The 13943-nt window shown below is 38.4% G+C and overlaps 1 protein-coding gene across 1 annotated transcript in view; it reads left to right on the forward strand.

The window, feature by feature from the left end:
- The window catches only part of THSD7B (thrombospondin type 1 domain containing 7B), a 773362-nt gene extending 760568 nt beyond the window's left edge, over positions 1–12794 (forward strand). Inside the window, exons 26-27 of the mRNA XM_024122279.2 lie at positions 3199–3286; positions 11601–12794. Coding sequence (XP_023978047.1) covers positions 3199–3286; positions 11601–11682 — 170 coding nt within the window. The 3' untranslated portion in view covers positions 11683–12794. The remainder of the gene's footprint in view (positions 1–3198; positions 3287–11600) is intronic.
- The last annotated feature ends 1149 nt before the right edge of the window (positions 12795–13943 follow it).

Below are 13943 nucleotides of genomic sequence, written 5' to 3' on the forward strand. Positions count from 1 at the left end.
AGTGTTGTGTGGTGTAAAATGTTCTCATGGGGTGGTTGAAGATGAGTCTGTCAATCTCAGTTTAAGAGACACTGAGTTAAGGAACCAAAATATTTATTAATCTTTAAAAATATTAGAATTGTAAATTATGTCTGCCAAAGACTTTATTTTTATAACTGTGAATTTGTGTATATAATTGAAATTTAAAGCAAAAATTGGAATAGATTCTCAGGAACATGCAGGTACCTAGGGAAATGTCCAGGGACCCTATCTGGTATGAGAAACACCAGTGAAATAGTAAAGAGCATCAATTTCAGAGGCCAACAGCCCTTACTGGCATCATAGCTCAGAAGGTAACTATTTTGTGACTGACTGTAATTTCTTCACCTCTCCGGAACTGTTTCCTCATCTACGAATCGATCTAGAGGCACCTGCCCTGCATGATTGTCATGAGTATTAGCACATTGTCAGCCCTGCAGGACTCAAAAATTAGTGGGTATTAAGGACAAGAATGAACATTTTTTAGATGCTTTCTCTGTACCCCGTGGTTCCATGCTGGTTGTGGTGCATGACTCGTTACGTTCTTGCACATAATGAGATGCCATTATCCCTATTTTAGTGATTAGGAGGCTGAAATTGGCAAACTAATTTGACGAAGGACACACCACCAGTAAGTGACAGGAAGATTTGAAAGGCAGGCCAATAAGGTCTTTACAAAGCACTGGTCTCTACTTCCCACTCTGTGAAGTGGGCAGAAAATGAAAGCAAAATTCTGTGTGCCTACTGTACGTACCTCTTCTAGAAAACAAAATGCTGTGAATGACTGAGGGAAGGGAGCATTGAGAGGGAAGAGACACACAAAGCTCAGCCAAAATATACCTTGGGAACTTTCCTCCCAGACCCTAGGCGTTGGCCATACCAAAGTGCCTTGATGACATGCTTAAATGAACCAAAACCAGAGCCCAGGCACAAAGGACGCTACATCTAGAGGAAGAAACAAGATGTACACTCCTTAACTAACTTTTAAGGATGACCACAATATCTTAACTCAAGTTTTGATTCCCGTGTATGTCCGGGCATGCCATAGGTATTCAAGAATATCTTATTCATTTTGTGACGTTTAGTGACATTTAGCTAATTTATAGCAATAGACTTAAGTTTGAGGGAAGCGTGATATGAAATGTAGCCAGGTTCACCTACTGCTCGTAGACCCTATTTCAGGAAGAGAATTAGGGTGAAGTTCCAGGGAAATGAGTTTTCAAATCCACGCTTGAGGTCCTTAACCTTCGGAGGTCTCACTAAAGGATCAATAGCACGTATGTGAGTATATGTGTTTGTGCATATGTGTGTGTATATATACGGATACACACACAAAGACACATACACACATATATGTATATTCATATATACACTATTGTATACATATGTATTTATGTAAGTATATATGTAAAATATATATTTAGTCTGGGGAGAGTTAATAACTTTCATTAGGTTCTCATGATGAGATTGTAAACTTGAGCAGCCTCTCAGGAGGGCAATTGGGCAAAAATCTATCATAGATTTTGGCCTAAAATTTTCCTCCTAGGAATTCATCATACAAATATACATATGTATACTAAGAGAAGTATGTAAATGATATTCATTATATGACTGCTTATTACATAGCAAATGAGTGGAAATAACCTAAATGTCTATAAGTAGAATAACAGAAAAACAAAAATAGAAAAACAAAAATAGATACAACTGTGCAATATGTCTCACAGAGGTATCAAAAAGAATGAGATAGTCCTGTCTTTATGAACTAGCATGGAAATATTTCCAATATATATTGTGACGTAGAAAAGTACCAAAGTGAGTGATACACACCATTTGTGTCTTTTTTAAAAAGTGCAGATATTTTGTGTTTGTACTCATTTGCTTGCATGTGCAGAGAAAACTATAAGATGGTTCGCAACCAAATTGGTTACCGTGGTAGTGGCTGGGTAGGAAGCTCAGAGAGGGTGGCAGGAAGACTGACTTTTCACTACATTATCTTTTTTTTAATAGTTTGAACGTTGATCCTATCCATTATGCTGTTATAAAAAGCTATATTGATTCTTCTTAAGTAACATGGCTTAAAGGTCATGGACCGCATACCTCTGTACTAGGGATTGAAAAACACTGTATCTTCCAATACTTCAGCTCTATGAGGTTTAGGGGTAATAAGATGACAGATGCATTCTCACTCAGGAAAGACTTTTTTTTCTTATTGCCAATGTAAAAAATTCAGAATAGGGGATTTCATCATTAGTGTTATCAAAGAGGTAAGAATCAAAGCTTTGTTAAAAGTTTTATGACCATAGAAATATATCATTACTACATTGAAACCTCATTCTAAAACCTGATTGAGGCTTGAAAGTGTCTTGTAAGCAAAAATTGTAATAGGTCGTCATAATACAATTGAAAGTAAATAGGTCGTCATAATACAATTGAAAGTAATTGTGATTTTCTTCCAAACAAGTGTTGTTTACAATAGATTTTGCTTGTTTTTCATCCCACGAAAGTCTTTAGCATAAGATGTTGATATGTTCTTTGGACCCACAGTTAATTACATTCATGTAGTATAATGAACCTTTTATGTGTATATCTTTCAGAAAGGAACATAGTTCCTTTGAGATGCTAAGGCATTGCTACTATCAGTGCAATTCTAAGTTTAGTTAACTGTGTGCTCATGTAAAACAGAGCAAAAACCATGAGATTTCCAGAAACAACTCAAATTTATACACACACGTGCACACCATACATACAGTCAGGGTATACCTCACGCAGGAAAAAAATCACAAAATAGATCAGACTGGTTCTATTTTTTAACTCCAGCAGACAACAAGTCCAAAATAATATATACTTGTACACATATGTATATGTTTTGCAATACTTTTGTATTAGAAGTATATACAAATGAAAATAAGTTCAAAATATCCTGCCAGTTGTTAGATTTTATGAAGTACTGATTTCTGGTCTTTGTTTGGCCTTGTGAAAAAATGATTGATTGATAGACTATTTTACATTTTATACTTTCACCTTTTTTTTTGACATTTGATAGCTGTCACATGTGGGTATTTCCACCTATGCTTCTGACTTACGCAAATCTCAGAATTCAGCTGAGAAATAAATAATACACTAATTTAGATAAGAAATAAAGCTTTTGTTGCTAAGCTTGTTATTTTCTATTTTAAACAGATGGCCGAGTGAAAATCTGGGTTTATGGCGTTTCAGGTGGTGGTTTTCTTATCATGATTTTCCTAGTATTTACTTCCTACCTTATTTGGTAAGTACTAACTAGTAAAAAGTTAATATTCCATATTTTCATGGGCGGCATGTTATACTAAAAGAAAACTTATGATAAGATCATTGGCCATTATAACAGGACCCTTGAACTCACAAATAATCATCAACAGTAGAATTGGTGAATAGTTGAAATGGGAAATCATTATCTTTATTGTCCTTGTTTGAAATAACATCCTTTTATTTGGTTTTCAAATACTATCGGAAGGTATAAGAGGCAAGTCATTAGTCAGGGCTTTCCCATTTTAGAATTTTTATTTAGATCAGTACTTTTTAGCTTTGAAGGCACACTGGCATTTCCTGACACCTCTTGGGGACTGATATTTGAATCCTAGTCCCAGAGATTTTTTTAAAAAATTTTGCTTATTGAGGTATAGTTGATTTACAGTGTTGTGTTAATTTTGCTGTACAGAAAAGTGATTCAGTTACATATACATATATTCTTTTCCATTATGGTTTCTCACAGGATATTGAATATAGTTCTCTGTGCTATACAGTAGGACCTTGTTGTTTATCCATTCTGTATATAAAAGCTCACATCTGCTCACCCCAACCTCCCACTCCATCCCTCCCCCAACTCCCTCCCCCTTGGCAACCACAAGGATGTTCTATATGTCCATGAGTCTGTTTCTGTTTCATAGATAGGTTAATTTGCATCATATTTTAGATTCCACATATAAGAGAGAGCATATGGTATTTGTCTTTCTGACTTACTTCACTTAGTATGATAATCTCTAGGTCCATCTATGTTGCTGCAAATGGCATTATTTCATTCTCTTTTGTGACTGAGTAGTATTCCACTGTATATATGTACCACATCTTCTTTATCCATTCCTCTGTCAATGGACATTTAGGTTGTTTCCCTGTCTTGGCTACTATGAATAGTGCTGCTGTGAACAAAGGGGTGCATGTATCTTTTGGAATTAGAATTTTGTCTGGATATATGCCCAGGAGTGGGATTGCTGTATCATATGGTAATTCTATTTTTAGTTTTCTGAGAAAGAGGTTTCCATACTGTTTTCCATAGTGGCTGCACCAACTTATGTTCCCACCAACAGTGTAAGAGGGCTCCCTTTTCCCCACACTCTTTCCAACATTTGTTATTTGTAGAGTTTTTAATGATGGCAATCCTGACTGGTGTGAGGTAGTACCTCACTGTAGTTTCAGTTTGCATTTCTCCAATAATTAGCAATGTTGAGCATCTTTTCATGTGCCTATTGGCCATCTGTACATCTTCTTTAGAGAAATGTCTATTTAGGTCTTCTGCCCATTTTTTGATTGAGTTGTTTGTATATTTTGGAAATTAAGCCCTTGTTTCTTGCATCATTTGCAAATATTTTCTCCCATTCCATAGGTTGTCTTTTCCTTTTGTTTATGGTTTCCTTTGCTGTGCAAAAGCTTTTAAGTTCAATTAGATCCCATTTGTTTCTTTTTGTTTTTATTTCTATTGCATTGGGAGGCTGTCCTAAGAAGACATTGGTATGGTTTATGTCAGAGAATGTTTTGCCTGTGCTCTCTTCTAGTAGTTTTATGATGTCATGTCTTATGTTTAAGTCTTAAGCCATTTTGAGTTTTCTTGTGTATGGTGAGAGAGCATGTTCTAACTAACTTCATTGATTTATATGCAGCTGTCCAACTTTCCCAACACCACTTGCTGAAGAGACTGTCTTTTTCCTATTGTATATTCTTGCCTCCTTTGCTGAAGATTAATTGACCGTAGGTGTGTGGGTTTATTTCTGGGCTCTCTATTCTGTTCCATTGATCCATATGTCTGTTTTTGTGCCAATACTGGGTCTTCTATGGTTCCATATGAATTTTAGGATTATTCTAGTTCTGTGAAAAATGTCATGGGTAATTTGATAGGGATCACATTAAATCTGTATATTGCTTTAGGTAGTATGGCCATTTAAACAATATTAATTCTTCCCACCCAAGAGCATGGGATGTCTTTCCATTTCTTTGAATCATCTTCAATTTCCTTTATTAATGTTTTATAGTTCTCAGCATATAAGTCTTTCACCTCCTTGATCAGGTTTATTCCTAAGTATTTTATTTTGGGGGTGTGATTTTGAAAGATTTACATTCCCTTTCTGATATTTCTAGCCCCAGGGAATCTGATTTAAGCATCTGAACAACCTGACCACATGCAGGACTAATTAAGAGTGTCCCAGATAATTCTAATATCCAGGCAAGGCTGAGAACCATCACTCTAGATAATTCTAGTTCTTAAATTTTCTTCTCAAACTGACCTATTTTGACCAGTTATGTTAAATGGACCAGTTGGTTCAAACAACCTCTTAGTACATTTTGAATATTAGAGCCAGCTGTTTATCTACATTGACCAGCCATGAGAGAAAATTTAAGTGACTGTCCATTCCAGGAACCCCAATTTGTAAGTGACTAGTTCCTAAAAATATGTTATTCTCAGAAAATGATGATTAGCTTATTGTATAGAATATATTTTATTTGATGAGCTGGTCTTGAAACCAGATAGACAGAAGTAAATACATTTGAATGTTTTCAAGTGTGTTGAGAATATTTTATTAGCTTCCTAAGAAGAATTTTCAAAGGATTTTTTTTTAATTTTCATGAGAGCAAAGTGTTCCTTTTTTTCTCTAAATCAAGATACGTATATTCATCATGTCTCAAACTATTTCCTTGAGAATTTTCACCCAGATTTTAATCACAATTCAAATCCAGTCTGTCTTTGTATTTCTAGCTTGTACTTCCAAGGTTACACAGGTTTTTAAATCTTTGCTCTTGGTCAGTGAAAGTTAGTGAAGAAAATAAAGTGACTTTCATTTTTTTCTGCCACCTATAAATTGAATTTCTAGAAGTTGGATTTCTATCCAAATATTGCCACAGTGTTGTAGTAAAAAGGAACACCTTCAGTTAGTCATTTACCCTAAAATCAAATGATTTGACCAATTATGTTTGAATTGGTAAGTTTTGAGTATTGTCTAGGTCCTGTCTTAATGAACAAGTGTGAAGTGGAAAGCCTTACATGAGGTTGAGAGTGATAGGAAGCATTCCCCACTAAAAAAGATTAGAAGAAGGAAATGGTCTTAAATTGCAACAAAGAACATAAAGGGTTGACAGATGAGACACTGCTCTCAAAGCAACGGCCCAATACAGTGTAAGATAATCCGCTAGTCTATTAGTCTGTGAAAGCTTGGATGTGTTCTACTTCATAGCCACATCCCCAATTCCACATTCTATGGTTCCTTCTTCCCTAGAATATCTAAAAGATTAATAAGTCATAAATTTCACCCTTTTACATTTCTCCATTTCCTTCAACTTAAAATTGTGTTACCCTTAATCCATTCCTTCAACAATAAATATTTATTGCGGCCCTTTCTGTTTAACTCTAGGTGCTGGGGATTAATTAGGTACCTCACTGAATTCTGATGACAAACATAATTTTCTGGAAAATTTTTATTATAGAAGATCAATGGAATTGCCCCTTACTTTTTAGTGGCCAAATTATATAAATATTTATGTACAGTATCTCTCATACCTATTTTTTTCATCCTCAATGCCCAGCCTTAATAATCCCCTGTTGGAAGTAGCACAGTTACTTCCATATTTGGATTCTTTACAAATGCTCCCTTCAGCAGTCTATAGCCAGATTAATCTTCCTAAAACTTAGCCAAGTGATCAGCCCCTCTCCTCCTCAGACAGACACCCATTGACAGCAAAATGAAAGTCATGTTCTGGTTGCCTTACCAGTCAATTAAAGTCTTCCACTATTTGAGCCCAAACAACTCTTTCAACTTCATTTTCTACTGTTTCCCTATACCCTGGTGTGTTGATAGGCCTATTTATTTATTTAGCTGTGCCAGGTCTTAGTTGCGGCACACGGGATTTTTTTAGTTGCAGCATGTAGGATCAAGCTCCCTGACTAGGGATCACACCCGGGCCGCCAGGAAAAAAATCTAATATTCATACATCAAACAAAGTGCTTTGCATAGATTGCCTTATTCAGTCTTCATAATAATCCAATGAGGTGTTGCTAATATCACCTTCATTTTAAAGGGGAAGTAAGTAATCCTCAGAAAAGTTGAATAACTTACATAAGGACATCAGCCTGGTGAAATCAACTCCAGGTTTGTCTTAACCCCCAAATTTATACTCTTTCCACTGGACTTTCCAATCTCTGTAGTTTCTTTCCCTTGAGTAATCCTAAAAACTCTAGACTCGAGGTAGTGTCTACACCTTTCACATTTTTGGGGGGCTCTTCATTTCCCAAGTAAGCTACAGACCTGGGTACAGACCTATTGATATCAAAACATTTACTGTTATATAGGAGCTGCCTAAAGAATCCAAACAGGTATTTTCACACCATCTATTTCTATTAAATATCTTGCAGAAGAGTTACAGGATGACAGTTTTGGAGATCTTATATTTTCTCCCCCAAAATAAAAAGCTTAGGACAAGACAGCTGCTCTAATAAATATGCCAGTTGTTAGGTGTACACTTTACATGAAGGCAATTTATGATAACACTTGAACATGTTTTTGAGAAAACAGAGAAAAATAGTTGTCTCAAGGACTGCTTCGTTCAGATATGACCGTTTGCACGTCTGCCATTAGCATTTGGAGTTTTTGAAATAACATTACTGATGCCCAGCTCCCCTGGCAATAAAGACTCATGAGGTAATTTAGTGGGGACGACCACTGGGTGAGCTTGTAGGTAATCTAGACATAGTGCCTGGAAATTACTCGGAGAACTGCAGCTATTCTACCTTGCTCAGCACAACGCAGGAAAGGGGCTCTCAAATTTGAAAGTTTGAAGGTGGTGTCGCCACTTCCAAGGCTTGGCCCTCCTGAGTAGCTGCCTGTTAATGTCTTCTGGTCTGGGGATGGGTCCTTGTGGCTTGACTTCAAGAGTGCTGAGAAGTGCCAGCACTTGCCTGCCCGTTTACAATGAGCTCATTTTTCTGGCTTAATGGGTTTATCCTTTGCTAAAACGCAAATGGTCATGGAAGAGGTGACTTTAAAACGTGTCCGTCAATGATCTCTTACAGCCGGGGTTGCATACTGGTTTTCTCCCTTGGGCCAACTCTGAAAGTGATGGTGGCTGTCAAGAGTACTCCGTTAGGAAGAGTTATGAGGCTATTCCTGGGCTCAGCAGTAAACAATAATGTGATGGATGGGAGACGTCCACCGCGGGTACAGGATGCCCGGGGGGGGGGGGGTGGCGGCGGCCCCTGGGCCAGGCATTGGTGGCTCCTGATTTAGTGTGAGGAGGTGGTCACACCTTCCCCGGTACCAGAGTTGAGGAGAGAAAGTGACTTAAAAAATGATTCCTAAATGAGTTTCCTAATAAATACCAGGGAGGGAGAAGGGAAAGGGAGCAGGGACTTCAAAGGACAAGTCTCCTATTTGCTGCCTGTGCTGAGGGCAGCCTCCCACTCAGCTCTTCCTCTTAGGGCTCTTTTTAACCAGCCAGGAAGCTTTGTAAAGCCACAGCTCCGCAGCAAAATCACCACCTTATTCAGTGGTTGCTAACTTTTAAACTCTCTAAAAGTTCTCAGATCTCGCACATTCATAGATGTGACTTTAGTATCTGTCGATTGAGAGCTTACACAGTATGAAAAGATGCATATGAAATGAAGCCCTCATCACAACCATCCCGACACATACCACGAGCCACAAAAATCCAAGACCTAGATACTGGGAGCCCCCTTTCTCTTTTTTTTTTTTTCCTAGAGGTGAACACAATGTTCATAGTAATTCCATACCTGGAAGCTGCTATAAAAATCTGTGTCATATTTGAGCAGAATTTTCCAGGCACAGTCCTAGAGGCTGGCCAAGTTTATTATTGTCTCTTTATGGAAATGTGCTTAGTTTACAATGTTGTATTAGTTTCAAGTGTACAGCAAAGTGATTCAGTTATACACACACACACATCAGTTCTTTTTCAGATTCTCTTCCATTATAGGTTATTACAAGAAACCGAGGAGAGTTACCTGTGCTATGCAGTAGGTCCTCGTTGTTTACCTATTTCATATAGAGTAGTGTGTATATATTAATCCCAATTTCTCTCTCATCCCCCCATCCCCTTTGGTAACCAAATATTATTGTCTCTGTAAAGATCCAGCCATCTCTATCCCTCCTCCCCACGCCCCAGGACTCAGCTTTCCCATTTCTCTGCCGAACAGCCCTTAGCAAATGCCAAATAGAACAAAATAATGCCATTTGCGGCAAATGGATGGACCTAGAGATTGTCTGATTTACTTTGCTCAGTATGACAGAGACAAATATATGATACTGCTCATATGTGGAATCTAAAAAATGGTACAAATGAACTTAATTACAAAACAGAAAGAGAGTCACAAATGTAGAAAACAAGCTTATGGCTACCAGGGGGGAAAGAGAGGAGGCTAAATAATTGGGAGAGTGGGATTGGCATTTACACACTACTTATATAAAATAGATATAAGGAGCCTGGGCCTGGCAATATGACTACAGTGGAATATACATATACGTTAATATAGATAAAGTTGAATGTTATCGAGATAATTATGCAGTAACTGCTCTTGAGAAGCAGAATAGACCTGGGAAACGGGAAATCATAAGCCGAGGACGCCTCTGCAGAGAATTTAAAGCATATTTCTACCTCCCCTCTGCTGACAGGCAGGTGTTTGCCTGCAGCCAGTGCCCAGCACTCAGCAAGTCATACACTGAGCGCCTGCTACACACTGGGTGCCGGGTAGGGGCACAGTAGGATCTCTGGTTCCTTGTAGTAGGTTTTTAAAAAATCATTTGTAATTTACCTCTTTAGCATCTATAAATTGCTTCAAACATCAAAAAAAAATTTCTCCTGAATTAGAACCTGAGTATTTTAAACTAGGAGATTCTCCCTACAACCCTGTTATCAAACATCTTTTTCTTTTGTGGTAAAATTCACATATCAAACAATTCTCTAATTTAACCATTAAGCGAAAGATGCCAGACACAAAAGGCCACACATATAGTATGATTCCATATGAAATACCCAGAATAGGCAAATTTACAGAGGCAGAAAGTTGATATGTGGTTGCCAGGGACAGAGTAGAGAACGGGGAGAGACTGCTTAGTGGGACCAGTTTCCCTTTAGGGTGATGGTTATGCAACACTGTAACACAGTGTTCGAAATGCCAGTCAGTTGTACACGCTGAGATGTTTGTTTTCAATTTACATTCACTCGAAGTATAAAAATTAATACAGACAGACAAAAAAGTTGTTTCCACCAAGTGCCTAATTAATGAATTGGATAGAGGGAGGATGCACTGAAGGGTTAAAAGCATTTGTCCTGTGGGTTTTAGATGCACTTAGATTCCAGGCTGTGCCACTCACTCAGTGACTTGAGGGAAGGTAAATAACCTCTCTAGTCCTTCTCTGTCAAGTAGCAATAATCCTAATGCCTCCCTCTCAGTGCTGTCCTGGGATTTACTGAGATACCTTCTGTAAATCCTCAGCACAGGGCTTGGCACTTGATGGCTCCCCTGCTGGTGAGGACAACCCGAAGAGAGCTGGGCTCTGAAGTCGCAGCAAAACCAAGGCACTGAGGAGGGAAGGGAGACAGAACGGTGGGAGGTGGGGCACTGTGTGGTAGAATTCAAACTATAAATACTCATCAACTGAGATTCATGCATACTGAGAATCAAAGAGCAGAGTGTAATGCAGCATGTTTTGCCCAGATCTGGGGCATCACTGTGTGATTTTGGGAATGTAACTCAAGTTCAGCTTCTCTCTCTGTGAGAAGGAATGGCAGCCCCTCTCTGATCTGGCAACACTGTTGACCTCAAGGAGAACAGAGACCAGGGGAGAATAGCTTTGCCTGGTGCAGAACCAGTGAAATTTTCCTGACAGGCTCTGGTGACTTGGCAGCTAGATGTCAGGATTCAGGCCAGAGCAGAAGTGTGTTTACTTGAAAACAAGAGCAGAGTAAGGCGTGGGAGTCTGGCTGTTCTAACTACTTATGATGTTAAACATCTGTGCTGTGGAGGTCGTAGTAGTTCAGGAATTCGTGAGCAACAGATGTTAGAATGACTGCATATAAACAAAGGAAAGTAGCCTTTACCAAATTCATTGTTTCCACTAAACCATTTTTAAGATTTTGAAAAAAAAAAAAAAACAAAGGCTTCTCCTGGTTTAAGGGTCAAAGTACACCAGTATTCCAAAAAGGAACCCACCAGTCCAGAGAAATCAAACTTTTGTCTAACCACTTGAATTTCTGTACCTCACAATTCTGTTTGGCAGGTGAAACAGAGCTCTGTGAACTTTATCTCAGGAATTCTTTTCCCTTTACAGCAAGAAGCCAAAACCACATCAAAGCACACCTCCCCAACAGAAGCCTCTGACCTTAGCCTACGATGGAGACTTAGACATGTAACCTGAAAAAGAAATCCAAATGTAGACATCAACTGCCTTAACTGCTTTCTCTTTTGTAGCTCTCAGAATTCTCAGTTTTTTGAGGAATCTCCTGATGCGTTATATGAGGCAGGATACAAATATTGTGAAAGTAATATTGACTCAACTTCATTTGGACATGGAGTCAAGGATTATTCTGTCTGCCATTTTGCTTTCAAGTGGTTTGTGGGTGTGTTTAATTCTTTGATTTTCCCAAGGGACCTGAAAACCCTTCTCTTCCTGCTTGGAAATGGGAAGAAGAAAACATGATGGAATTCCCACAGACTTGAGTATAAACTTTAAACTTTATCCTTAGCAGCATGATGACAATCCGGAGGAAAGTCCAATCAAGGCATTTACTGTAAATGATGAGTCGCCTGACACTGCATTGTTATGCACTATGTTAGTGCAAATCCTTATTCTTCCCATACTTCAACACTGAGTTTTCTAGAGCTTACATTGGTTCAAAGACTTTCAAGTTGGATTGCCTATTTTCATGAACATAGAGAGAATGGGTTACCATTTCAGAAATTCCCTGAGTTTTTACCTTTACAAATTATATTTTGTTTTGTAGCCAGGGGGATGATGGTACTTCATGGGTTGAATCTATTGAAAACAAATGGAATGTGTGTAATTGCTGGACTAGATGAAAGCTAGGTGGTTTTGAATGAAATGTGTATTGACTGTTAGGGTGTACAAATGAAGTAATAGGTGGTTATATTGGAGAAAGAGGTAAATTAATTATTACTAAACCTGTATTTTAACAAAAACTTAGCCATGTAGATATAGCATTAACCACACACAGTTGTAATTCAGTTTAATGATGAAAAACGCTGCTTTTGTAATTTCAATTTTCTTATTGAATATTTATAAATTCTTTTTTTGAATTTAATTATCTGACCTCATTTAATATATATCAAACACCGATCCTGTTTGTAGCAAGTCTTGCTTTTATAAGGTTTCAATAATATCTAAAACAACACATGAAAAAGCTGAAACCATTTTATGAAGATCAATGTTTGTAATTGTAGATGTTGAAAAGTAAGACGGTGCCATCTTGTGGTATTGACTTGTATTTATAACAAATAAAGTGCTAAAGAGACTGAAATGTTAACTGTTGTAGACTTCTTATTCCCTACTGAAGAGCCCATGCTTTGACGAAAACAGCTTTAATAGATTCCCTGTGTCACTGTTTTAGAGGTTGACTGACAGCTGAAATCACTGACAGAGAAAAGGACTCTTACCCCACATTCTTAGCACTAATGGTTATGCTATGAAATGGAGCCAAGCATGATTACACAGAGGTAGCTTTGAAGGAATTTTTTTTTTTTTTTTTTTTTTTTTTTGTGGTATGCGGGCCTCCCTCTGTTGTGGCCGCTCCCGTTGCGGAGCACAGGCTCCGGATGCGCAGGCTCAGCGGCCATGGCTCACGGGCCCAGCCGCTCCGCGGCATGTGGGATCTTCCGGGATCTTCCCAGACCGGGGCGCGAACCCGGTTCCCCTGCATCGGCAGGCGGACGCGCAACCACTGCGCCACCAGGGAAGCCCTGAAGGAATATTTAAAGCTTAGCTAACATTAGAACAAACCGCTGCAATAATAATGCAAACACTGACTGATACATAAATGAACTGAGAGGTCCGAGAAAATGGAACTGTGTTTGTTAGAAATGTGATACGAGGAGCAAGATAGAGGATGTTTTTATTTACACTAGGACTTTTGTTAACCATTTTAACACTAATTGATTTTCTTCAATGGCACCATGGTTTTAAATGAAAAAAGTACATGAAAAGAGAATAGCTTATGTCAATACTGTGGTTGGGGAAACAACAGCTCCTAGAATTGTCCTTTTATTAGTTCACTTTAGCTAAAGCTTCAGTAGTCTTCATGGTAGTTCAAGAGATCCTGCTTCGGAGATCGAATCCTAGCTGTGCCCTTTACTGCCTGTATGAGCCTATGCAAGGATAAGTTGTCTCAGCCGCAGTTGTTTGACTCACAAAGTGAGATAATGAAATCATTTTCCTCCTAAGGTAGACATTAACAATAAATGTAAAAGGGGGTTCTGGTTCAAGATGGCGACATAGAAGAAATCTGAACTCACCTCCTCCCACAGACATGCCAAATCTACAGCTACCTATGGAACAGTCCTCCAAAAGAAATCCAGAAACTAGCCGAGTGACTCCTACACATCAGGCACACAAGAAAAAACCCACATCAAAATGGGTAGGAGAGGCTGAGACACATTC

The sequence above is a fragment of the Physeter macrocephalus genome, chromosome 2 (assembly GCF_002837175.3).
Source record: "Physeter macrocephalus isolate SW-GA chromosome 2, ASM283717v5, whole genome shotgun sequence".
NCBI lineage: Eukaryota > Metazoa > Chordata > Mammalia > Artiodactyla > Physeteridae > Physeter > Physeter macrocephalus.